The 27,717-nt window shown below is 41.1% G+C and overlaps 1 protein-coding gene across 1 annotated transcript in view; it reads left to right on the top strand.

Annotated features, from left to right (window-relative positions):
* The first annotated feature begins 1,335 nt into the window (after positions 1-1,335).
* LOC125446751 (mucin-22-like) overlaps positions 1,336-27,717 on the top strand; it is a 61,785-nt gene continuing 35,403 nt past the window's right edge. Inside the window, exons 1-7 of the mRNA XM_059640098.1 lie at positions 1,336-1,621; positions 10,456-10,567; positions 15,421-17,963; positions 19,553-19,617; positions 21,145-21,302; positions 22,125-22,252; positions 24,292-24,350. Of these exons, the coding sequence (XP_059496081.1) occupies positions 1,412-1,621; positions 10,456-10,567; positions 15,421-17,963; positions 19,553-19,617; positions 21,145-21,302; positions 22,125-22,252; positions 24,292-24,350 (3,275 nt within the window). The 5' untranslated portion in view covers positions 1,336-1,411. The remainder of the gene's footprint in view (positions 1,622-10,455; positions 10,568-15,420; positions 17,964-19,552; positions 19,618-21,144; positions 21,303-22,124; positions 22,253-24,291; positions 24,351-27,717) is intronic.

Raw genomic sequence — 27,717 nt, 5'->3', positions numbered from 1 at the left:
GTTGCCTGTTTAAATAGTGTTCTCACGCAACTTTGTTTGTGTGTGTTGGGCTGGTTGCTGTTGAAATTCAGTACTTGGTCAGTGTGTGTGGTTTTCCTGTGTACCTTTATCAGGAATTGCACATTTGTCCTGTGTTCCACCCTGATTGTTCTTCTCCTCTTCCCTGGTGAATCTGATCCCGGTGAGGTTGTTTATTGGTTCATGTGTCTGCTCTAGTTTGGTCCATTTAACAACGACAATAGTGTTGTCCACATAGTGTATCCATAGTTTTGGTTGGATTAGCGGAACAGCCATACTTTCAATTCTCTGCTTCATCGCTTCACCCGTTAGTTCATAGATAGGTGATCCCATGGGTGTCCCATTGATCTGTTCATATATCTGGCCATTAAAGGTAAAGTGGGTGGTGAGACACAGGTCCAATTGCTTCAGCATGTTGTCTGTGGAGATGGTGTCACTCAGGTCATGTTCTTGTTTGAGTAGTGCTGTCAGTGTTTCTCTTGCTAGTGTATAGCTATCGATGTGAACAGCGCAGTAATGTCAAATGATACCACGGTCCCGTCATCGCCTATTCTTATGTCCTTGATAGAATTGAGGAAATCCTGGGCTGAGTGGATGGAGTGGGGTGACTTGCTGATGAGGTGCTTTAGTGTCCTTTGTAGCTCCTTGGCTAATCTATTTGATGGCATGCCTGGCAGGAAGACTATGGGTCTGAGTGTCAATCTCTATATGATGCCTCTGTAATGCTGCTCTTCTCTCCTCTCCAGGTCAGGGACACAAGTCGATGGATCCTATGTGTCTACAAAAACCTCTCCCAAGCTGGCATTCCTTGGGTGTCAGCCCAGAACAAGAATATTGGCAAGCAACATGACCAAGAAGCACATTAGAAGGAAGTGTGATCCTAATCTCAACATTTTGGAATGGCATACTTCTGCAAATTAGAATAATTTTCTTGCTCTATCTATTCCATGCTGTTTAATATCTACTAGATGGTGTCAGATTTCCTCTGTCTTGGCTACAAATCTGTCATACTTTACTCAAAATTCAGGTCTGTAATTTTAAGGGTCAGAGACCAACCTGAATGAATGCTCCCCATTTCTTGTTGTCTGAAATGAGACATTGTACTCTCGACGTGATCTGACCAAGGACCAGGATTGAAAATAAAAATCAACATTTCTATCTACCCAGTTCACAACCTATTGGTCATTTGTTTGGGCATGTTACGCATAAAGTTCACTAAGAGCCTGAGGTTTCTTCCTGCTTCACTCATTATTCCAGTGTCATTTGTCAAGCACATCTCTGCTTATTTTCTTCCCCCATTTTATATGCAGATTTTTGCAGTCAGCCAAAAATTGTACAATTTATAGATTTCAAGTATAAATAATGGCTGCTTTTCAACTTTCACTGTGAGGTAATGAAGTTCTGTTCCTCTTTCAGGATGAGTTTACTACCTATGGACCGTAAGAATATTCCATTTAGCATCCGACTGGACAAGAGTATGGGCCAGGCGATTTGGAGAAGTCATTTTCTTAATGACAAGACTGTGTTTATAATTGAATGTCATAATCACAGGTCTATTGTGAGCAAATCCCTTTGTCTGCTCAAGATCGTATCTCACACACATGTAAGCACAGCAACTTAAACTGGTAATGTTTGTTAAATCTTTTACAGTTTTTTTAGCTGAAAGTACAACACTGTGAAGACATAAAAAGGCAAAACTACGTTAAAGTTCTATGCAATAGCAAAGTAGACAATTAGTCCCCTCAGCCATTCAGTAAAATCGTGGCCGGTCTGTACCTTAACTCCGCTTTCCTGACAAACTGCCAAACATCAATTTGTTTGTCTTCAAATATCTATTGACCTTGGCCTTTAGTATACTCAATGGCTCAGTCCTCCACAATCCTTAAGACAGAAAAAGTCCAAAGATTCACATCTCTCTGAACTAGTGTTTCCTCATTGCGAATGGCCAACTTACAATGGATAATATTAGAGGAGAAAATGCAATGGAATTAACTTTAGATTTAATAGTTAATAGTTACAATCAGGATCAATCATGGGAATATTGATACACACAGGAATCTTGTCTGGATTCAATGTTGCCTGGTTTTCTCATGTTCATCACTCCCGTCCTAGCCTACAGGGCCACAAGCATTAACAAGCCATAGGACGCTGATCCAATCTATTATTTGTTACTGGCCTGAACAGTGAATTTTAGTTGGGTAGTTGGCTTTGGGGGGCATCAGTCTTGCACTCAATCCTATCCACAAGCCATATTCACACTTCTCATTCTCTGGGAAGGATGTGACTTCTGACCTGCCTTTCCCCTTCCTAGACAGGAGTAACATTACTAACATTCATTAAAATTCACCCATTTTCATCAAAAAAGTGATTAGTTTACTAAATCCCATTCTGTGAGCAAATATGAATCTCATGAAAAAAAATGAGGAACAGTTGATCTGTTCTTGTGAAGAGCCAGCTCAGGCAAAATGGACCAAATGGTCATAGAATGGATTACTCAAATTCATCTTTTTCACCTATATTTGCATTCCAAATATTTACTTCCAGATTATTATCTACCAATACAGAAAAGGCAGCCAAGATGGTAGGTTCCTTCTTTATAACCTCTAGCACACAGGGAATAAAAGTAACCACATCTGAAAAACTGAAAATTACCCAACAATTACAATGGCTAGTCATGGATATCAAATTTTAGGCATGTTGTATAACCATGGATTAAAGATATTGGCATCCAACACAATTGGTTGAATTTCTCTACTCAGTGACCTTGCATCATTTCCATAAGATTCAAGATGGCGCCAACACTGGGCAACTCTTTGCGAGTTCTCGACAGCAGATCTTATTGCCACATTTCTTTCAATCATTCTGCACTTTTAAACCTCAATTCTAAATATCTTGCATTTTGTGCACCTTCTTTGCAGCTGTAACATTGTATTCCTCATTCTGTTCTATCGCCCTATAATCTTTGATTGGTATGATCTGCCTGTAGTACACGCAAAACAAAACTTTTCACTGTACCTAGGTACATGTGACAATAATAAATCAAATCAAATATTCATCTATTTTCAAGAAATGAGGAATTGATTAATTCAGCAATTGATACATTTTAATTGCAAGGCTCAAGATTTTTTATTTGGTACATATTGGCTGCCTGACATTACAATTAGAAGTCAACATCTTGTACTTTTGAAACAGAGAGATATAGAAAATAGGCAAGGAGCTTTTGCCGTTTAATATTATCATGATCATCCTACTCAATACCATGTCTGCTTTCTGCTCATAACTCGATCCCTTTAACCCAAAAAACTATATCTAACTCCTTCTATCCAATGTTTTGGTCTCAACTGTTTACTGTGGGCTATTTAAGAATCTCATTGGGCTTTGAAATTTTCAAGAGTCAGCACATTCTCCTGGTCAAATCTTGCCTTATGTTTCTTTGAAAGCAGCAATGACAGTGCAAAGGGCTCAATGAGAGGGAACAATGGTTCATTGCAGGTGTTGAAGCAAGGAACAGTAGCATTCATTTTCATTGTAAAACCAGAGAACTGATCCAACCTCTTAAAACTGTAAAAGCACTAGGTGCCACACAGTGTGACAAGATGACATTTTCTGAGGACCTAGAACACAACAAATAAAAGACACGGCGATAACTTAGAAGGAAATCATGAGATAACAACTTCACAAACACTTTTTCCACATTGGAATTGTATTTACTTCAGAGGGTTGCCTCTGATGGTAAAAGCAGTTCACACTCTATGGGAATTAGGAGTAGAAACAGGCAACTCAGGCCTTCAAGCTTTCTCTGCCATTCAATAAGAACAGAATGATCTTGGGAAAATACAGTGAAAAGTGTTTCGTCACCACAATCTAGCATCATTTTGGATTACAAAATGAATAAAGAAATTTGACTTAAACAGAGCTTCATCTTCTGTTCAATTAACAGTCCTTCTTGTCAAGCTCAGCTGTGGGTTTCCTTAAGGTCCCTAGGGTTTCTGTAAGGTGTTCCAGTCTCTAGGCCACAATGGAGCGCAAGGGCGTTTCAAGGGTAATTGGAATTTTGACACCAGTGATCTCACGTTGTGACTACTAAAATTACTCCCTCACTGAATGGATGCAACTTATAGTCCTTTGGTCACAACTGCTGGTCAATGAAACAGTAATTGAGAACATATTCAAGTTTCTTAGTAGACAAGGAATATGGAAAGGCTAAGAGACCAGAAGAGAAATCAAAATGATTGTGATTGGTTAAAAAAAAATCTTAAGGAATCCTAAAAGCTAGATGATCACTTTCTCCTTTACTCTGCTTCATGTGTTTATAGTACAGATGATTTACTAAATTAGCAGTCCCATTCGTAAACCACCACATCAATTCTCTTGGGTGATACATCTTGCCGCTGATAGCCCCTATAATTTTGATAGCACAAGAGACAAGAGCTGGCATAGATCATATAAACCATGGAGCCTGGTCCATTATTCAACAAGATCACTGCTGAACGTTTACATCAACTCCTTTTCCCACTCTATCCTCATGGTCCGTCATGACCCAAAATCAAAGAGGTGTTTTAGTCTTGAATATGCACACCAACTAGGCACCCACAGCAGGTTTCCAACTCTGATTTGACGTTTTCCTGAATTGATGTCTCATTATCAATGCTCTCCTTGCATCTCCAAAATGTTTTAAATTAATTTTAAAAATTCAAGACATGTTCATTTTAATGCCCTCACAGCTTTTCCCTATTTTTAGTTTTTTTTGTGTATTGTGATTAGTGGAAACATCCAGACGGTTAATATACAATTCCTGGGGACTCAAGGGCAATCGTGGAGGGTTGGCAAAACCATCTGGTGCAGAGAGTTCCAAATAGTCACATACCCCAGTGTTCTAAGTGGCCAATATCTTGTCCTGAGACTGTGACTCCAATCTTGGGAATATTCCTCTCGGAAATCTGACCTATCAAGTTCCCTTTTTTAAAAAACGTACATTTCAATGAAAATCCAGAAACTAGAATAAGACAAGCCTACCTTCTTCTCGAAAAGGTCCCTCACCCATGACTGAATCTGGTGAACCTTTGATCCATTTCCTGTAAAACAAGTAGACCATAGCTGGTCACAGTACTGTAGGTGTAAACTTCATTGTCAAACCATAACATTGTAGTAAAGCCTTATTCCTGTTAGATCCCACCACAGGGTATGGAAGGCTTGAGTTATAAAGAAAGTTTGGGATTTTTTTCCCACTGGAATGTAGGAGGTTGAGAGGCAACCTTATAGAAGTTTATAAAATAATGAGGGGTATAGACAGAGTTAATGGTAGTTGTCTTTTTGCTTAGGATGGGGGAACTTCGAGGCAAGAAGGCACATTTTTAGGGGGAGAGGAGAGAGTTTTTAAAAAACGGGGCTTTTTTTTGTTTACACAGATGATAGTTTGCATGTGGAATGAATGTCCTGAGGAGGTGAGGGATGTGGGTACAATTACACTGTTTAAAAGACATTTGGATAAGTACATGATTAAGAAAGATTTGGAGGGATCTGGGCCAGGAGCAGGCATGTAGAATTAGTTTAGGAAATAGTAGGAACTGCAGATGCTGGAGAATCTGAGATAACATGGTGTGAAGCTGGATGAACACAGCAGGCCAAGCAGCATCAGAGGAGCAGGAAATGAAGACCTTTCTGAAGAAGGGTCCTGACCCAAAATGTCAAGTGTCCTGCTCCTCTGATAGTTAGTTTACTTTGGGATTATACTTAGGATGGACTGGCTGGGCCAAAGGGTCTGCTTCCATGCTGCAGGCTCTATACCATTTGCCTTCCTAATCACTTGCTTCACCTAGATTATTCTAAAGCCAACCATTCAAACATACCTGCAATGTTGAACCCTAATATTCAGATCCAGAGGTAGAGTTAACACCACGAGACTCACACTTGTTCGTCTGTATCAGCATTCTAATGATAACCTAGGAACGATTATCACTATGGTATGGACTTTACCTCGAAGGGAGTATTTGTAACTGATGTAGCAACTCTTACGGTTGCTCCCATGATAAGAACTTGAGACAGGTAAAGTCAATTTTTTTTAAAATCATAGAGTCCATATATTACAAGCTCTAACAGTTTTCGATTACAAACACTGGTCTATTTTAACTAACAACAATAGATCAATTGACCCGAGTTAAAGACCAACCCTTTATCCACTCAGGTCACATATTATGATGGTCAATGGCCACAGGTCAACGATGATTTCATGGGCATGTCTCTTCAAGGGACCGCTACTGAGAGGTAACATCGCCCTGCCACAACTCTTACGCGCGATAGAAGGTGGAGAAGAGAGAAACGCAACATATTTCCATTCCAGCACAGCAGAACCCAACTTTTATAATATTATCTAAGTTTGTTTAGTTTACCTTTTCAACATTAAGTACACAAGATCATGGGGGTTTAAAAAAAACACAAATGGAGCCGGAAGCAAAATATAAGATGCATTTTAAAGTAAAATTTTAAAACAATTGTGTTGAGTAAACCACGTCGAGTCAAATTAATTGCATAATCGATTCCCAGACTTCAACACGCCATTTATTAAAGTGAAGGACCCAAATGTTCTACCGGCTAATGAAACGTAAATCCTTAAAACACGGTTGAGAAAGTGTTGGGGAACAGGAAACCTAAAGGGAGACTCTCCTAAAGACTAGCCCAGTAACAGCTACACCTTACACCCTGTAATAACCAATAAGAGGGGGTGAACAGACAATCGATTAATCGTCAATTGAGACCAGCTGATGGGAGGAAGCAATAAATGGCTGGGGGGGGGGGTGGTTTAGAGACTTCTTTACCTATTTGTGCTGGGAAGCTGGAAGTAGGTGACTCTACTGTAGGGTATGGTGTGACTTTTGTTTTAATTGCCTTGTAGTGGTCAGCACGTTTCTAAACGCTATCTCTTATCCCGTCTAAGAGATTAGCTTTTGCTTTGAAACTAAAACGGAGTTGTTTTCCATTCATTCACCCTCTGGAAGAAGAGTCCTTTTAGCTCTGAAAAGTAGACTGTGAGCTTATCTCGAGTTGAGACTGGAATGTAAACTTCGATGACGTTTGGGTAGTTTCAAATGTTTGGTTCTGTTTTAAACGCTTGCCCTTTAGTTGAAGGAGAAATATATTGTGTTTCTTTCTTTCCCATTCTTTGTATCGTACTGTAAGGGTTGCAGACTGTCCTATGTTAGCCCACAATGGCGTGTTAAGCTCTCGAACATTGTCAAACTCCCTTAGTCGCTGTTTAGAACTTCATCTCCTATGATGGTCAATTTGTTCACTTCTCCTTTTTACGAAGTTATACTGTAACAAGGGTTCTTTTCCCCCCCCCCTCCCCCCCACATTGTTTTCCGATTTTACAGTTATCTTCATTCTTGCTCCCTCTAATTTTAGAATAAGTGATAGCTTCAGATAACTTTCTTTGTCAAGTTTCATTGTTGTTTGAGGTTGCAACAACTTTTCAAATTTTGGTGTATCAACTCTCTTTCTACCCTTTTCTAAAAGCTATATACTTGACTTTAAATTATATTGCAAAGAATAACTATATAGCCTGAGATTCTGAGAGCAAAATAAGGGTCAAATGTATTAGCTCCTATGTACTGAAAGACCATTGTATTCCCAATGGGTGTGAGGAGTCTGACTTGGTGAAGCAGTAAGGATCAGGCTGCTTTTGGTTGTTTGTGCTAGTTGGATGTGTAAATGACTGATGGCAGAAGGTGGTTTGAATATTTCCACTGCATGAGGAAACAAATTGTTACCTTTTTGTGCTGTCTCTCTGAAGGTTTGGTACTCAAAGTTCAAGAAACTGGCTTTTAACCTTGATTACTCCATAGCTTGAATTTTATTGGCCTGTTGAATTGGTAGCTAGCTTGGAATTTCAAACCCTTTTGGGCAGGTTGTTTTGATCAGCAAGGGTAAGAGAAAAATGAATTTTCCTTGTATTTGGGCTCGGTAACAAACTAGGTGTGTGTGCAAAAAGAAACTAAAATTCCACTTCAATCTAGTGTTGCATTTGAAAGTCTAGATGTCTTGATGTAACAGGCTGAGAATGCTGAATATCTATGAAAATTGCTAGGTGTGCCACTGACAATTATTGGCCATGTCTATGTAGACAGCCTCTGCTCCACTGAGTTAGCTTGGTAAGCTTCCTGGATCATGCTGGACAAATACTGTAAATGTTGGTGGCTTCCATCCCATCGATTTAAGGCTTGTTAACATTCTAAATCTTTTAAATTGTTTTGTGATATTAACCCTTGGTTCACCTTTAAGGAAACTGAGAATCAATCAGTTGGATGGTACAGTGGCTGTGGTTAGCAATGCTGCCCCTCAGCAGCAGGGGCCTAGGTTTGATACCACCCTCAGCTGATTGTATGTAAAATCCACAATGATGCTGTCTCGGTGTCTACTTGGGTTTCCTCTGGGTGCTCGGGCTTCCTCCCACACAACAAAGATGTGCATGTTAGGTGGGTTGACAATGGCTAAATTGCCCATAGTGTCCAGGGATGAGCAAGCTAGGTGGATTAGCTGTGGAGATGCAGGGTTACAGGGATAGGGTAGGGGGTGTGGGATGCTTTTCTTTTAAGAGGATTGGTGTGCACACCAATGAGCTGAAAGACCTGCTTCTACGCTGTAGGGCTTCTGTGATTCTGTGGTACTCAGGTGAGAATTACCAAGTTTTTCTGAAGCCTGCAGCTGAATCCAGTGCAATAATCACTGATTGCAATAGAGCCAGGCACAAGAACAGTTTATGATCAGAGATAATGGGAACTGCAGATGCTGGAGAATACAAGAGAACAAAGTGTGGGGCTGGATGAACACAGCAGGCCAAACAGCACCTCAGGAGCACAAAAGCTGATGTCAGCTTTTGTGCTCCTAAGATGCTGCTTGGCCTGCTGTGTTCATCCAGCCCCACACTTTGTTATTTAACATAGACAATTTAGGAACTTTCACTGAAGCATGGAGCCAATTAGTAATTTTTTAAAAAAAATCTTCAGTTCCTTTTTGTAATGGGATTTGGTCCTAGTCGTACTTTTAAAGTACAATGTAAATTTTGTGGCTGTAACATATCCAAGCAAATGGGACCAAACCAGGAGGCAGGGGAATGTTATACTTGTCCACTGTAATTGGGGGTATTGTAATTTTTAAATATAGTGACTTCCAACTCTAGCTGTTGGAAACTTTAGATTGAACGTTCAAAATTTAAGGCAACTTTGCTCAATGCTGTTGAGGTCTTAAATATTTAGACCACTTGAAAGACAGCTCCAATGCTAAGAATTAACTCTGCAGTGCAGTTTTATAAAGTGATTGTGGCAACGTTCTCTTTCATGGTCCTTCTGTTGTAACTGATTTAAATCTCTGAACTTCAAATTATAGGTTTATGTTGCTTTAAATGTGGGCTTCTAACCGTGTTTTCAATGGAAGAGTTTAGAGCAGGTGCACCCAGATGGTGCCGGTAATGTCTGCCAGGATCTAATTTCAGCTACCTGGCCAAATGTAAAGAGCTGCTTTGTAACGAGTGATTTAACTGTTTGATTTGTACTTGCTAATGAATCCTAAACTAATTTCTCAATTATTTACTGGGGTCATCTCGTGTAGGTTTTGTTTGGTATTTTGTTGTGTGGACTATCCATGGATGTACCACTGATTAACTAACTTGGATAAATGTTCTGAGCAGTGACTCCTGTATAAAATGTTCAGTATTGCTGTTTCAGACTTGTAATGCAATTTGGATAATACTGTATTGTCTCTCTCTTCGTAAAATTCCCGCAGTGCAGAAAGTGGCCATTTGGTCCCAAAAAACCTGCACTGACCCTCCGAAGATGGTCCTACCCAGACCCACTCCCATGGCTAATCCACCTACCCTGCACGTCTCTGGACACTATGGGGCAACTTAACACAGCAAATGTGCCTAAAATGCACAGTCTTTAGACTGATGAAACCCACACAGACATGGGAAGAACATGCAAACTGCAGTTACATGAGGGTGGAATTGAACCTGGGTCCCCCAGGTGCTGAGAGGCACAATGCTAACTGCTGAGCTACCATGCTGCCATATCTAGTACTACCCTTATCTAGTACCTAAAGCAAGATAGTGACCAAAAAATTTAAAAAACGTGCAAGAGTGCATTCTCCACCATTTTGGCCATCACTTTCTATATTTTCCCCTTCATGCACTTCTGTAATATCCTCCTCCAACCTATCAATGCCAATTTGTCTCCTCCTGTTGTGCAAGTAACTATTTTACCCTACCGATGTTAGAAAGGACATTTTTCCTGGGTTATAACTTTTTTAATAATGCCTAGCATGTATTTGTTATTCCTAACTTAGAAGTATCCCAGAAATGGGATCCTCATTGTCTACTAAGTCCTTCTACTCATCAGACTCTCGAAGCATTCTGAATAAATCACTCTGCTTTTTTTTTATCCAAAGGTGTCCTGGGAATGGTTTTCATTGGTTGAAGCGCACTTGAATAAAGCAAACATGAAGTGGCAGCATTATCCTAAAATGTCTTTTCATCTGTTTACAATACTTGTGACTATAGGTAAGCATTTTGACTTACTGACTCTGCAATGTTACAGATCAACCAGTTAACTTACGTCCCAGGTAATGGTCAGTGGAGTATGCTGTGCTTACAGGTATTTCCTAAAAATATGTCCAGTTGCGCTTGTGCGTAATCAGCACTTGAAATGTTCAATCTGCCTTTCATCTTTCATAGCTAAGACCCTTAACTAAGATGAATTGCCATTTATTTTCCAAACTTGAGAATGAAGGTGTCAATGAAACATTTATTCTTTATTAAATGGTTTGGTGTCGATTGTTGCTGGCTAGCCAGTAACTTATTACCTGTCCCTAGTTGCCCTTGGACTAATGCTATTGGACTAACTGCATATCTGAGGCAGCAGCCTGTATTCCAAGTCTGAAAATATATGCTTGATCTGGGACAAGATTCCAGCAGTGTGGTGTGCTGTACTATTGGTAGTCTCTAGAATGCAGCATTTTTCAGTTTTAAAAACCCCGCCCTACCCTCTCGTATCACAAAATTCATTGTATGAACAGCAAGAAATTCTCAAGACAGTAGGAACTGCAGATGCTGGAGAATCTGAGATAACAGGGTGTAGAGCTGCATGAGCACAACAGATTGAGCAGGAAGGCTGATGTTTTGGGCCTAGACCCTCCAGAAAATGAAATTCTCAATGTTGGCTGATTATCTTTTGGCACTTGTCTAATACCGAAAAAGTAAATATCACAGCAGATGCTGAATATCTGAAATAAGAAGTGTTAGATGTTCAGCAGGTCAGTCAGTGTCTATGGACTGATGGCTACCTTTTCTGGCCTACGATTGTAGAGTTTGAAAGAAACTTAGCAGGATGTTGTTGGGAATAGTGTTGGGAATAGTGTTTGAGTTGTAAGGAAGTGGGAGGGTTGGAACTTTGGTGTGTGGGGTTAAGCTGTGATCCAAAGTGCGCAGGTAAGGTGAGTGGTGGATGTCTTTTCCCTAGGATGGGGGATTTTGAGATTGGGAGGCATATTTCTAAGGAGCGACTTAAAAGCACAAAGGGCAAATTGAGCAGTTTGTGTGGAATGAATTTTAGAGGAACTAATGGATGTGGGTATAGCTAAATATTTAAAACACATTTGCACAAGTTCATGAGTAGGAAGTTTGGAAGGATATGGGTCAGAGTAGGTAGGTGGGGCTAGTTTACTTTGGAAACATAGTTGATGTGAACTGGTTGGACCAAAGGGTCTGTTTCTGTGCTGACTATGATTCCATTACTCTGACTCTAAACCTGACCTATTCCAGACTGGGTAATTTTACTGTTTTCAGGACTTGACTGAGAGCCTTGATTTCACTACTGTGGCCCCGGTACATCCCATCATTTTCTTAAATGCCATCTATTATGGGGGAATAAGCACAAACTCATATCAACAATGCAATAACCTGATTGAAAAGCAATGTAGTTTGAGAGGATGGTATTTTCCAGGACACTGGGGAATGTACTCTTCCTGAAACTGTCCCATGGGATTTTTATGCCTATCTAAATGAAGCCATCTTATTTGAAGCATGGCACCTCAACAGTGCAGCAGTGAGAAAGCACTGATTTTTAAATATAGACAACAGTGTGGAGCTGGAGGAACACAGCTGGCCAGACAGCATTAGCAGAGCAGGAAAGTTGACATTTTGGGTTGGAATCTTTGGAAATTGGGGGGAGGAGGAGTTGAGAAATGAAGAGATCGGGGTGGGGCTAGGGAAGGTAGGTTGGATGGTGATGGATAAATGGAGGTAGGGAGTGATGGGGATTAGCCGGTGAGAGGGCTGGAGAAGTGGGCAAGAATATGGATAGGCTGTCAAGTCAGGTGGGGATGAGAGGGTGGGTTTGACATGTGTTGAGGCCAGGGTTGGAGAGATTTTAAAACTGGTGAAATTCACTTTTAGGTCATCAGGCTGTAGGCTCCTGAGATGGAACATTAGGTGTTGCTTAACCAGTTTGTGGGTGGTGTCATTTGTGACAGTGGAAGAGGCTCAGGATGGACATGTCACCTTGGGGGGGGGGGGGGGATGTGGTGGTGCACAAAAGCAGATGCTTCTGGCTTGGACCCTTCATCAGACCCTCCCTTCTCCAGTTCTCTGAAGGATCTAGGCCCAAAACAACATCAGCTTTTGTGCTCCTGAGATGCTGCTTGGCCTGCTGTGTTCATCCAGCTCCACACTTTGTTATCCCGGATTGTCCTCCATCTGCAGTTCCCATTATCTGATACTTTGCACCTTTTTTTTTTTTACTACCTGCCCAGCTTGGCAAAAATCAAATTCTGATTTAAATGTTCAAGATCTGGTTCCTGACCTTGAGGATCACAGCAATGACCCTCCCTCACTCCTGCAGTATGTAAAGAGAAATTATTTTCCTCAAATGGATGATTTTTGTCAATATTTTTGTAAGACTGCTGGGGATCTTGTTTAATCAAGTCCATCTTATTCTAGGCTTGGGTTTAGAAGTGTTAAAATTTCCCAAGCCTACCTGCCTGCTTTCTAGGTATTGGACTAGGAAATCTTTTCAAGTAATTCCAGTGTTTCACATCCTACTCAAAATTGGGAGCAAGCAATTAGCCTAAACTAAGGGTGTTGTCCCACATTTTTTTAAATCGTGCATTTGTCTAAATGATTGACGTTGCATCATCCACTTTATTAGAACAAGTTTTTGAGATTGGCTTGTTTGGAAGGGTTAAATATTGCAAAGAAACTGCAGCCATAGTGAAGTTTCTAGATATTGTCCACCTCCTAACTAATGCCTTTTCTGAAGAAGGTCTAGGCCTGAAACGTCCTCTTTCCTACTCCTCTGCTGCTTGGCCTGCTGTGTTCCTCTAGCTCCACACCCCTTCCTTGCAAGCCAGTAAATTGAGGTAGACTGTGTATGCCACTGAACCTGCAGCTGAGATGCTTGCAGATGGGACAGTTGTTTAAAACACTTTTAAGAAAACCAATTTTGTGATTAATGTGGTGGAAAAAGGTGTGTTCCCTGGCTTTTCTAGAGATACAACCCAGTTGCAAAATGTACAAACCCTTTTTGGCCTGAGTCTCTTCAGTATCTCCATTGTGCCTTGTCTTGGGTTACTTAGAGTACCTTTTTTTCCTCTGATCTGCTTTGCTTGGTTGTAATATGGTAGTGTTCCAATATCGTTAATAGAACAGCCCTCGCTCTTTGGCTCTCAACATTCAGACAGCCAATGTGGGTTGAGACACTGGCTGGACATCATAATGTGAATGGAATGGCTCAAGATGAAATAAATGCAGGGACCATATTGGGAAGATAGCATGCAATGTGTCTGGAGAATATATTAAGCTACAATAGGAAGTGGTTGTAAATCATCATCTGCAGGAACTGATATCTAATTGTTTAACAAACTGTAGACTGTATTTGTCTACAACTTGATGCATGATGCTGAGCAATACTAAAACTAACTACTTTTCTGACCTGTTCAGCTGGTACCATTACAACTTTAATATTACACACTCCAATTTCTACCAGCCTGCTGTGTTGCTAACTCCATTTCCTCCTAGTATCCCAGATCTGTTGTGATATGTTACTAATTGAGAAGACCAGTCAGTCTCAGCAATGAAGTAACCCTGGCTGGTTGCTGATTCTCTGATGCCTCTTACTGCTGTAGGCAGATCACCAGTGACAGCTTGTGCATTGAATGATTTGGATCTCACTCGGTCTTCATGACTCCTTCTTTTAAAAAGTTAGCACACAAGAAACCTGTTAATTTTTTGTACTTCAGTAATTTGCAACGATTCTTAAATATCTACAGCATATTGTTAATAATGAAGTTGTATCTTGATCTTGTGCATATGAGTTGCACCCCCACCCATTGGCATGGTTGCAAATCTAACTTTTTTGCGTTCTCTTCCTGCTACCCCTTGTGTTTTTATTGTCCTTGCCTCAACCGTCTACACTCTATCTTGCTACTTTCTTACTGCTGTTCCAGGCTTGACATTACTCACTAAGCTGACGTTTGTCTTATGCCTTTCACCTTCAATACTGAGAAATACACCTCAATGCTAACTACTGCACCAACCGTGGGGCTAAGTGACCTTTTCACCACATTGCGAGCGGATCATTTGAGGATAAGGACATTGCTCGGAGTTTGACAATCTCCTGAACATCATTCACTTGCCATCCATGACCCCCATTGATAATTTGCATGACCACAAGTAACTGGAAGACAAGACTTTGCATGCCCCATCTAAGGCATCAGTTGACTGTGCTCCTTATCACAGTTGCTCTGCTATGAGCTTATTTCATCTGTCTTCAAACTCTCCCACCTGTAGTCATGGCAACTCCTCCATCCACCTCTGCCTTTTTCCATTGCCTATCTGTCTATCCTGGAGGGAATAATGCTGGGATATGGGAGTCCTCATAAACACTTCTTAAAAATTTGACCTTTCTGGAAGATATTTAGTCTACTCTCCACTCCACTGCCTGACCTGATGAGGATTTCTGTCCCAAGCAATATATTTTGCTTTTGTTGAATGTTTCTTTACTCCTTAGCTTTGTTACCAGTCCCATTCTTATCCATTCACCTCCTTTCCCTTCAGTATCCTTTTTGAGATTAGCACAGTGGAGTGTCATCTTTACGTCACACATAGATGTTGCTAACCAGCACACCTACAGTTGTAATTCTGCTTACTTTATGCTGGCCCTTGGCCAGCTTTGAGGGTAAGGTCAAAATCAGGGATCTAGCTAGCCTCTTATTCCACCCAGTTTGTAGCCTCTGAGTGTTCAAGCTTTCACTTAAGTGTCATTCATTTGACCTGTAACTGTCTCAAAATATTCACATCAAATTCTGTTTGAATTACTATTGCAGTCTTTCTTTCTGTCTTCCCCCACTACTCTTCAGGTGGTCTCCTTGGAACTCCAGTGGATGAGGACATCCTGGATCGATTAATATCAATAAATACTTCAGAGGACCTGAGGTTGCTTTCCAGAAGTCATTCTGTGCATGCACTTTCAACAACTAAATCTACAGTGACGGATAATGGGAAACAGGAATTGCTGCATACTGATCTGTCTCCAACTGCTACTGTGGGTTTAAGCAATGACTACCATGAAGCTGGTAATATTTTGCAAAATAAAGGAATGGAATCTGCATCTGAAGAAACATCCACCTCTAGCAAACACTTGGTAACTGAGCAGCCAACAGAAATGATAGCATCAAGTCTCTCTCATGCCAGGAACACACAGACCGAGCATCTTAACCTGGTCTCTACAAAATCTCTCTTATCTGAGTCACCAATTGGTTCAACAACTGAACTCTCCAGTGGAGATGAGAAACCAGCTTGGCAAGGAAGGCTGACTCCTACAACTGTGTTTTCGACCCAGTCTCCATTCTGGTATATGGGATCTTCATTACCTAGTGTACAAGATTTACCAAGCTCATCTGTTCTTGACAGTGCACTCCCTTCTGACCAAATGGAGTTGCGTACCATCTCTTCAGAAGGTGCTGAGTCTAGTACTTATAAATCGATATCAGCAGAGCAGACAGTCACACCTAGAACAGAGTCTACAACTGAGTCAATTCATGTATTTAGCCCAGAATCTGTTGTAGCTAATGCAACCAGCATGACCTCTGCTAAACTTGAGCAGCTGTCTACCTCTTGGTCTGCAGGCTCCAGTGGCTCACTCGGTAGTGCACGGGGCAACCACTGGCAAGATGCTTCCATGGATATATATTCCACAGCTATCTCCTCCTCTACTAGGGCCAATTGGTCATCTCCAGATGCTTCAGAGGATGTATACTCGACAGCTGCTTCCTCTGGGACCAGTTGGCCATCTCCGGATGCATACTCCACATCTGCTTCCTCTGGGACGAGCTGGCCATCTCCAGATGCTTCTGAGGATGTACACTCCACAGCTGCTTCCTCCTCTGGGACTAGTTGGCCATCTCCAGATGCTTCAGAGGATGCATACCCCACAGCTGCTTCCTCTGTTGAGACTAGTTGGCCATCTCCGGATGCTTCTGAGGATGAATACTCCACATCTGCTTCCTCCTCTGTTAGGACTAGTTGGCCATCTCCGGATGCTTCCAAGGATGCATACCCCACAGCTGCTTCCTCTGTTGAGACTAGTTGGCCATCTCTGGATGTTTCTGAGGATGTACGCTCCACAGCTGCTTCCTCCTCTGTTGGGACTAGTTGGCCATCTCCAGATGCTTCCAAGGATGCATACCCCACAGCTGCTTCCTCTGTTGAGACTAGTTGGCCATCTCTGGATGTTTCTGAGGATGTACGCTCCACAGCTGCTTCCTCCTCTGTTGGGACTAGTTGGCCATCTCCAGATGCTTCCAAGGATGCATACCCCACAGCTGCTTCCTCTGGGACTAGTTGGCCATCTCCAGATGCTTCAGAGGATGTATACTCGACAGCTGCTTCCTCTGTTGAGACTAGTTGGCCATCTCTGGATGTTTCTGAGGATGTACGCTCCACAGCTGCTTCCTCCTCTGTTGGGACTAGTTGGACATCTCCAGATGCTTCTGAGGATGAATACTCGACAGCTGCTTCCTCCTCTGTTAGGACTAGTTGGCCATCTCCGGATGCTTCCAAGGATGCATACCCCACAGCTGCTTCCTCTGGGACTAGTTGGCCATCTCCAGATGCTTCAGAGGATGTATACTCGACAGCTGCTTCCTCTGTTGAGACTAGTTGGCCATCTCTGGATGTTTCTGAGGATGTACGCTCCACAGCTGCTTCCTCCTCTGTTGGGACTAGTTGGACATCTCCAGATGCTTCAGAGGATGTATACTTGACAGCTGCTTCCTCTGTTGAGACTAGTTGGCCATCTCCGGATGCTTCCAAGGATGCATACTCCACAGCTGCTTCCTCTGTTGGGACCAGTTGGCCATCTCTGGATGTTTCTGAGGTTGAACACTGCAATTCCGTAGCTGCCTCTCGTGCCTCTGCAGCAGAATTTTCCACGGCACTGCCCTACACACAACTATCTATCAGCGAAGAAATAGCCTCCACTAATGAGTTTCCTGGAGTCTCTGAGTACTTCTCCATAACTTCATCTAGTCCCAACTTTCAGCCTAGTGCTTCTGGAGCTTTATCTGTTTCCAGCTACTGGGAGCCAAACACTTCTGAGGAACTGTCCACTTCTGTGGACATTACAAACTATGTGGCTCCAGAAACCAGCTCAGTTGTCAGCAGCTACATGAAACCCAGTGAATCTGGCATGCAGCTCTTTACAATGGTGACAGCTGCTAGAAAGGAACCTGAAGACAGCAGTTCAATAGAGTCCAGTAAGACTGCCTCGTATACCCATATTTCAGTCATCCGCAATCCCCTTCTATTGCAATTTGACATCCTGGATCAAAACTATACGGATGATTTGAGTAATAAATCTTCAGAAGCCTACAAAGAGCTGGAAATAGTGGTGAAAGCAATGGTAAGTAGGCAAGCTCACTCACTTTAAATGAACATATTAAAAGCTATAACTAGAGTCTTTCCAAATTTCAGTTGATGAACTAAAACTTTTAAGAAATTTTTCAAAATATGGTGTCCAGATATGATCATCCAGTTATAGAATATTTAAGCTAGAGAGGTTCAGAAGAGACTTATCAGGATGTTGCTAGGATTGGAGTGTTTTTATTGAAAAGCTGATTGGCTGGCATCTTTTTCCACTGGAGCATAGGCTTAGAGGGGACCTTGAATTTCTAAAATGTGGAGTAGGAACAGTTAACAGTAGTTGTCTTTATCTGGGATGGGGGATGTTATGACTGGGGTACACCTTTTTAATAAGGCCAAAAATGTTCAAAACACACTAAGGGAAAACTTTTTAGCAGTTGGAATGAAATTCTTGAAGCTGTGGATATGGATACAATTACAACATTAAAAAAGACATTTGCTTAAATAAGTAAAAATCTTGGAAGAATATGGACCAGGCAGGCAGGACTAGTTTAGACTGGGATTCTGGTCAGCATGGGCTGGTTGAACCAAACGGCCTGTTTCCATGCTGTATGACTGAATAAATGGCTTCAGTCAGAGTCCCTATCTTGTGCTTGAAACTGGAATGATTGCTACATTCAATGAGAAACAAGTCAACTGCAATGTTGAAGTTCTAACAAATCATTTCAAAGCATTATTTGAGACCACAAGGTGTGGAGCTGGATGAACACAACAGGCCAAGCAGCATCTTAGGAGCACAAAAGCTGACGTTTCAGGCCTAGACCCTTCTTCAGAAATGAATCTGGTTCTGAAGAAAGGTCTAGGCCTGAAATGTCAGCTCCTGTGCTCCTCTGCAGCTTGGCCTGTTGTGTTCATCCAGCTCCACACCTTGTTATCTTAAGAACTGCAGATGCTGGAGGTTCCATTATCAAAGGATTATTTATCTGCATCATTTTTCTTCATAGGCTTGTAACATTAGACTCTAAGCCCAGCCTATTATGCAGTAGCTTTCCATGTAGTTGAACAAACTTAGTGCTTACCTTGTCATATTTTACAAGGTGCAACTAGAAAGGAAGGAACTTTCCTTTGGTAGTGGATGGCAGTGTAATACAAACTGAATTGGTTCTTAATTCTGTCCTTCAAAAATGAAATTGGATAAATACTGCAGGCATAACTCTTGGCAGTATGATACAAGTGGACCTAATTGGTTAACAATTAAAAATTTTCCAAGTAATGACAGTCATGTGTTTTTGAGATGCTATATCACTGAATTGCTGAGGCAGGAATCTACAGTCAATTGTCCTGTGGGGGGGAGAGGGGGTTGGACTAGGGAAATCTATTGTTCCGTTGTCATGATTTGCTGCATAAAATTTCTGCTAGGTAAAGTTGCCATAGTTCAAAAAGATCATGGTGCTGCTGTTACTGGAGAGATGTCTAGTGGTTTGACCTGAGGGTCTCAGCCCCTACCAGATGGGGTTTGAGGTTGAGTCCTTCGTAGCCACCTCAGCTGGTGTGGGAGTTGAGGGTCAGTTGCTTAGTTGATTGGATAGCTGGTTTGCAATGTAATTCAAGGGATGCTATTTATTTCAGTTGGACCCCATATTTTCTGCACGCTACGGTGACAGCTTTCTCGAAACCAAGATTCTCAATTTTGTGTAAGTAGGAATTACTTTCTTTTTTAATGTTGGGCTGTTGCAATCAATACAAAAAGTAGATCTGTTCTTTTAATCAATGATACCTATTTCACTCAATTAGTGTCCAATCTGGAACCTACCAATGTGTAGAGTGAAAACTAAATGTGCATTTAGGACAGGCAATGTCAGTTCCTCTTGCACCATCTGAATGAGTGATTTATTGACAAATGCAAGGAAATCACTTAACTCAGTCATTAGTACTGGTGCCTCAGTGCCTGAGACCCAGATACAATTCCACCCTCTGGCTATATGGAATTTGCACAGTCTCCCCGTGTCTGCATGGGTTTTCTCTGGATGCTCTGGTTCCCTCCCTTAGCCCAAGACACGCAGGCTAGGTGGATTGTCCATACAGTCCAGAAATAGTAGATTAGGTGGGTTACAGGGGGATGGGTCTGGGTGGAATGCTGGGGGTTAGTGTGGACTTGCTCTGCTAAAGGTCCTGCTTCCACACTAGGGATTCTGTTAGATAATCTCCAACTTGGATACTGCCCTTATATTTAGGCCTGTTTTATCTTAACTGATTTGCATGCTTATCTCTCCACATATGTCAAGTCTTCTCTTTAAATTGAGGTGGTCGGTTTATGTTGTCTGGCTGTTAATACCAGGTAGTGCCCTGAATCTGAATAGAGAACCTAGGATTCTAGATTCAACCCCTGTTTGCCCTTAAAGATGCAGTAGGCCAACTGCATGGTCAAAAGACAGCTACCATACCTCTACACATCGATTTTACTGAGAGGATGTTGGTGTTGATCTGGGATGGATACAGTCAGAAGTCACACTATTCAAAATAACTAAGCTTTCAGAGTGCTGCTCTGAAGTAAAGTCTCCGAAAGTTTGTGGTTTGTTATTTGTGACCCGATTAAAACCTAGAGATGTTGAAATCCTGAAGTGTTGATGTTAATCTTTTTCTTTTTGAAAAATGTCATTGCTTTCCTAGTCCTTGGCTAAAGAGATACCAGTTTAAAATATGAATTTATGATGCTGAATGTCAAAGATATTAAAGCTGATCCTATCCTGGCCTAATTCTGTGCCTGTTGATGCCTCTTTGCACAACAGGCTAGATAAATGGCTACAATGTACAAGATGTACAGCTACCCCAGCACATTGCACCCACCTTGGGTAAAAGGAAGGGGTCTAATTGGGGGAAATTTGTGTGCACGCACTGTTCTTAATTGGGACCCTTTACAGATATGAAACTTTTTGATTCTGTAAAACTGCATTGCAATCTGCCATGCTGCATAATGGGTTACTTGCCTACTCAACACCTAACAGAATTGCTATCTGAAGGGTGCCTTTTGCAGACAGTCCTTAGAATGAGGAGTTAGCTTGGCTTGGCTTGATCTCTCTTCGACAAGCTGAAAGACCTGCATGATGTCTCTTCCCTGCCCCGCCACCCCCCCCCCCCCCCACGCTTTATTATAAAGCCATGTGATAAATGTCTACTGGTTTAGAAACTCCTCTTTGACTGTTATACTACATCATGCACAGGAATGGGTCAGTTAAAGTGAAGAGTGAGTTGGTCTTCCAGAAAGATGCTGTTCTGCCAAGCAGTTCTGATGTTGTTCGAACAGTGCTTACACATGTGTACCGCAAAGATTTGGCTCCAACTGACTTGGATATTGATGCCAATTCTGTTGTTTGCAACGGTAAGTGATTTTTGAAGGATCTTATGAATGAAATGCACTTGCGTGTGGATAATGTAGCTGTCATTGCCTTTCCTGCCCCCCCTCCTCCTCACACCCCCACTCCTGAGTGAAGTTTACCTTTTTTACGGTAAAGAAAATATTGCAGCCTGCATTTAATAAGCTGCTGTCTAATATTCCACATTAAAGATCCAAGAATTTCAAACTTTGCTTATGGGAATACAAAAATAGTACAGCAGTTTAACTTGGCCTGTCAATAGTATTTTTAAATCTTGTCCTCTCATTCTGGCTTTCTGGAGCAGAATAGGCTGAAAGCCCACAGTAGTCAATAAAATGTGCAAAAGCATTCTTTTCCTCTGCCCCATTTGGAGTTTAACTTTGCATTTTGAAGTTGATTGAACGTACGAATGCAGCTTGGCATATTTGAGAGCAATTCATATGAAGTCCCTCTTACTTTTATCACTTCAGAAAATGTTTGGGAGTTTTCTAAAGTCAACGTCTTCATGCTTTAGATTTTCCTACCAAGTCTATTTTGCAAACAACACTGCAGGAAATTTTTCAATTTGTTCCTTGATTAAACACATGTAGTTCAGTCTGAGACTGCAGAAACCTCGTTCTGGTGCAGTGTACTTCTCAACAGAAGAAATAACCAACATTTTTGGTGTTTGCCTTTTAAAATAGACCAACAACTGATGTGAATTGCCTAATTTTATTGCATATGTTACAATATTCTGGCCTTCTCTGGAATCAGTCCTCTATACTATTGAAGACTGCCTCTGGGTTAATATGACTCAATAAGAAACCTTTTACAATTACTTTTTTCAGGTTATAGTCTAGCAAACTTGGTGCCTGAGAGAGTGACCATTGAATTCACAGCTTTGAGCACAGGATTTGGCCCATGGTCTGATGACTCAACATTTTATCCAGAGCTGCTTGAGCATCTGGAGAATTTGGTAGGTATTTTACCAAATAGAAACAAATATAATCTGTTTACTTGAGGTTTGCAGTTCAAAATCCTGGATCTGGTGGCTCATGTAGTGTCATGTGGAAGATCAAAACTTTGATTATTTTTTAAATGTAGTGCAAAGTAAGGGGTTGTCTGTAAATCACTTTGGGAAATTCCAATTTCATTAATCTGTACAGTTCCACTTCTATTTGTGCAGTAATTTAGGGTAATGTTGCAAATTAACTACCCAATGAAGATAGTGGAAAATTGGATTAATTTGTTACTCAATCTCTAATCAACCTAAATTTGTTCCTTTTAGGAATGTTGTGATTAAAATAGTCAGATGTACAGCATGGAACCAGACCCTTTGCTCCCACTTGTCCATGCCTGCCAGATAGCCTAGTTAAATCTAGTCTCGTCTGCCAGCATTTGGCCCATGTTGTTCACCACCTTCCTACTTATAATACCCATCAAGATGCCTTTTATTGTACTAGCCTCTCCACTTTCTTTGGCAGCTCATTCCACACATGCATCACCCTCTGGACAGTTATCTCTGATCCTCTTTAAAATCCTCCCTCTCCTTTAAGCCTATGCCCTTTAATTTCATCTACGATGGTTGGGGGCCAGGGTGTGTTGAGGGTGGAAGAGGAAAGATTAAAATCTTGTGTATTCACCCTATACGTACCCCCTCAGATCTTAAATCTCTAAGGTCACCCCTAGCATAGCTCCAGGGAAAGTTGTCCTAGCCTATTCAGCTTCTCCCTATAGTTCAAGCCTGCCAACCCTGGCAAGTCCTTTTTTGTTAGTCATTTCTGAACCCTTTTCAAGTTTCGGAACATCTTTCCAAAGCAGGGAGACTGGAATTGAATGTATTAGTCCAAAAGTGGCCTAACCGATGACCTGTACAGCTGCAACATAACCTTCCAACCCCCTATGCTCAATGCACTGATCAATAAAGGAAAGTGTACCAAATGCTTCTTTCACTACCCTGTCTATCACTTTCAATGACCTATGAACCTGCACCCCCAGGTCTTTGTTTGGTACTAGTCCTCCAGGACTTTACCATTTAAGTGTAGAAGTCCTGCCCTGATTTACATTCCCAAAATGCAGCACCTCCCACTTCTAAAGATTAAACTCTGTCATGCCTCAGCCCACTTTATCAAGGTCCCATTTGTACTGAGGTAACTTCACAGTCCACTATACAATGAATAGCTAAGCAATAAGTTTTATGACCACATTCCATCATGGATTAGTCTCCTGGTTTTACATTTGTCATCTGAGCTTTGACAAAAAAACAACAGTTAGAGCAAAGCATCAACTAAAGATTTATTGGGTCACCCTCGCTTTTATTGAAAAAGGGAATGTGGAGCATTAATTCATTGAAAGAACTTTTCTCACAGCTTGGATCAAGTGTGATAAGAACTGCCGATGCTGGAGTCAGAAGTGTGGAGCTGGAGAAGCACAGCAGCAGAGGAGCGGGAAAGCTGATGTTGTAGGTCAGGACCCATCTTCTGAAATGATTTGAAGATGTGTCCTGACCCAGAAACGTTAGCTTTCCTGAAGCTGCCTGGTCTGCTGTGTTCTTTCAGATCCGGTGAGGATAGGATTATTTCACGAAAGAATGTTAGACTTCTAGGGACTTTTTTATGACCACTAATCACTTTGGAATTGGCACAACTTTCTAAATTGAATTAGGATTCTCTATTTTCCATGGTTCAAATTTGAATGTCTTTCCTAGATTGCTATTAAACTGGTAAACTATTCACCAAACAATCAATGATTCCATATTCATAATCATTCCCCTCAGTACTTTATGCTAACATGACAAATCAATTCTTTTTGCATTGACCTGACAATGTGCATTTGGGTATATAAAATGTTGAAAGTTGCCAGCGATTGAAGACATCTCCTTTTTTTCCCCTTTAAACCTATTATAAATGAAACTGCATAAATGCCTTCTCTACTCCTTGAATTCAAATTTTGAAGAATGGTAACCTTTTTTATATGTCTCCCTGCAGTATCTTTAAATCCAGTTTGTCTTTAAAGGTTGTGGAAACACTGGAGGAAAAGTACCTGGTCCAAGAGTTCAATATTACAAGATCCATGTGAGTACATTTCCAATTGAGTTTGTCCAAGGTATGCAGCAAAGGTCACTACCTTTTATTTGGAAGTATCATGAAATTTTGGCCCCAATGCTGCTTTTGCTAACTCATCTCCAAAAGCAATCCTTCTAGCATGCAATTCTCAATTGCCTTGTAAACTTTATCTTTTTTATAAACTGGCCAATTGCCCTTCAGAATTAAGATGTTAAGCGTCTCTCCTGAGACTGAGTAGAGTCAGTTACTCTACAAACAGACCCTTGAGTCCAACCAATCCATGCAGAACATAATCCCAAATTAAACTAGTCCCACCTCCCTGCTCCTAGCTCATATCATTCCAAACCTTCTCTATTTGTGTACTTATCCAAATATCTTTCAAAACTAATTGTACCCATATCCACCCTTTTTTCCTCTGGAAGTTTTACTCCTGACCCAAACCACTTTTTTCAAAATTGCAATTTTTAAAGTTCTTTCCTCTTGTCTTTAATGTGCCCCGGAGCCTTAATCTCCATTTTAGAGAAAAGACCATTACCATTGACTCAGATAATGAGGGGTACAGAAACTTCTTTTGGGTCTCCTCAAGCTGTACACTCCAGTGATAAGTTCTAGCCTTTCTTTGACTCAAAACTTCCATACCTGACAAATTTTGGTGAATCTCATCTGAGCCCTCTCCAGCTTGATATTCTTCCATAACAGGGTGCCCTAGAATACTGCAGCCAGTTCTGAAGGAGCCTCCCCAATGTCATTTGCAACATCAACATCTCCTATACTGAAAGGACTGAGCAATGAAGGCAAGCATGCCTAACACCTTTTTCTAACCACTTTGTCTGTGATGCAAATATCAAAGAATGATATACTTGAACCCTGTAAGTCCCCCTTGTACAACACCACCCAAGACCCCACTATTAATTGCACATCCTACTCTGCTTTGTAGCAAAAGTCAATGCCTCCCATTTATCCAGATTGAACTCCATCTGCCAATTTTTAGCCCACTGACCCACTTGGTCAAGATTGCTTTCTAATCTTAAATAAAAACCACCTTCACTGCTGAATGTGTCTGCAGACTTATGCCTTCTGTATTCTCATCCAAGTTATTTATGTAAATAGCAGACCCAGAACTGTTCCCTAGGGAACCATAGTGTCAGGCTTCCCTTCTGCATCGCAACCCTTCATTATTGTCTCCTGTTAAAACAGTTGGTACCCTGAATCTCAAGTGACACAATTTTTACTAATTGAAGTACCATGTGGAAACTTGTCAAAGGCTTTACTAAAGTCCAAGTAAACAACATCTACTGTTGTCTTTTTTAACTTCCTCAAGTCAATTAAATTTGACAGGCACTATTTTCCTTTCTCACAACCACTGACTATCTCTAATCATTCTTTGCCTCTTTAAATGTGCATAAGTTGCATCACTTTAAAATCAACAATTTACTCAAATGAAGTTAAACGCTTGTCTATAGTTGCCCAGTTTCTCCTTGCAGCCTTTTTAATCAAAGGTACAATGTTAGTGACCCTCTAGTCACCAGGCACATTGCCCATAGTTACAAATGTTGTAAATATTTCTAAGGGATCTTGCTATTTCTTCCCTTCCTACAATGTTTTAGGATGTGTTTTAGTTTGGGTCCCAGTGACACATCACCCTTAATCTCCCAAGACATTCTGAGCTTCCTCTAATGTGAACTGTTTTTCAAAAAGTCAATTTTACCTCTCGTTTTCTTCCTCCACAGTAAAAACTGACAAATACTCCTTTTAGTATCTGCCCCATCCTCTGGGGCTCAATGCAACATGCCCACCTTCATCCTGATGATTAGTTATCATGCTCTTGATAGCTTTGGCAGATAAGGTTAATGATAATCTAAAGAGATTTTACAAATCTATCTCATCCCCTCTGTCTTCCTGAATTCTTAAGAATACCCCTATGCTCTTCTCTTTTAAGAGATTAAATTGAATTACATTGTTAATGTATTCTTTTATTCTTGACTATAACGATAATATCTTTATTCATCCACTGTTCCTTTTCAGAAAGGAACATTAATGCCTGAGCACTCTGTCACACCCTTGAAAGCCTCCCACTTGTCAGATGTCCTTATTAAGTAAGCTTTTGAGTATTGTGGCAGAATGTTTTTGTTTTTTGCTCCACTATGCTGGCCTTGGACCTAGCAGCTGATGTAGGAAGGAAAATTTAACTTAAGATTGGATCAGGGCTTTTATTCCTGAATCTCTTGAAAAGATATCAGAAGTAATTTCCTTGGATAATAAGGGACACTGTTTCACATAGTTTAGCAACTCTTCACCTGGAAACAGTATCAACAGGAAGTTGCTGTATCATTTGGGCAGATGAAGAATAGCTAGCAGAAAGCTGAAGCATGAAGGTGATCAGTCCAAGCTGAGATGCACAAATGAGAAGGCAGCAAAGTACTTCAAAAACACTTGGCATCAGGAAGCAATATAGATGCAACCTCTTAGCAGCAATGAGTGAGCTAAAAGGGCATGACATCTGAAACGTGGTGCAAAAAAGCTCAGGCATGTGAAAGGCCAGTGACTTTATGTTTTGGATCAGATTACAGACAAGGTGATTGGGGTGGGGTGGGGACAGCATTAGACAGTCTAGAAAGTTGACTTCCAGCCTTGTGGACCAGAGTGAGGATATTAGTAGATATGCATCGTGTTGAAGGTAATTGTACATGGGGACTTCTGATGGAATATGCCTGCAAGTGATTACAATTAGAGGGTCAGATCAGTGAAGTTGGCCCCATGTGCAGACATTTGCCCCGTGACGACAGTAATCACTGTTTCAGTGAAATTTACTTTGAGTTGAACCATCAGTTTGTTCATGTGTAACTTGTTTTGTTTCTGATTAGGGTTTTAACTAAAAGTTACTAAATGTGGATTCTCGGTGTGAGATGCAGTTAGAGCTTACTACACTCCATCCTGGACTGGCATGTGAAGAGACTGGACTTGTTAGGACTATGTTCACTTGAATTTTAAAACATGAGGTCAGGCCTCATTAAGAACAAGATGATTCTAACAGGATGAGAGGTTTCTGACCAGAAGCCTAGAACCAGGAGCCTGTCTGACAATGTGGGGTAGGAGCAAGATAAGAAATATCCTCACCCAGAATATGAACCTGTGGAAGTTTGTACCACAAAGTGAGTTTGAAACCTTAAGTTTTCAAGCAGTTAGATATTCATCTTGGGCTTAAGGGATCAAAAGGTAAGTATGGTATAAAAGATTGATCCTTAACCACTATGCAGTTGATTAGCAGAGCATGCTTAGAGGGCTGAATGGCCTACTTCTGCTCCTATTTTAATAGTTGATTTCTCATGATAAAGGGTCATTCAGACTTATGGGTTAATGATTTACTCCTCTAGTC

This window comes from Stegostoma tigrinum, chromosome 36 (assembly GCF_030684315.1).
Source record: "Stegostoma tigrinum isolate sSteTig4 chromosome 36, sSteTig4.hap1, whole genome shotgun sequence".
Lineage (NCBI taxonomy): Eukaryota > Metazoa > Chordata > Chondrichthyes > Orectolobiformes > Stegostomatidae > Stegostoma > Stegostoma tigrinum.
Note: the sequence above shows the minus strand (reverse complement) of the source record. Positions and strands in the feature narration are given on the sequence as shown.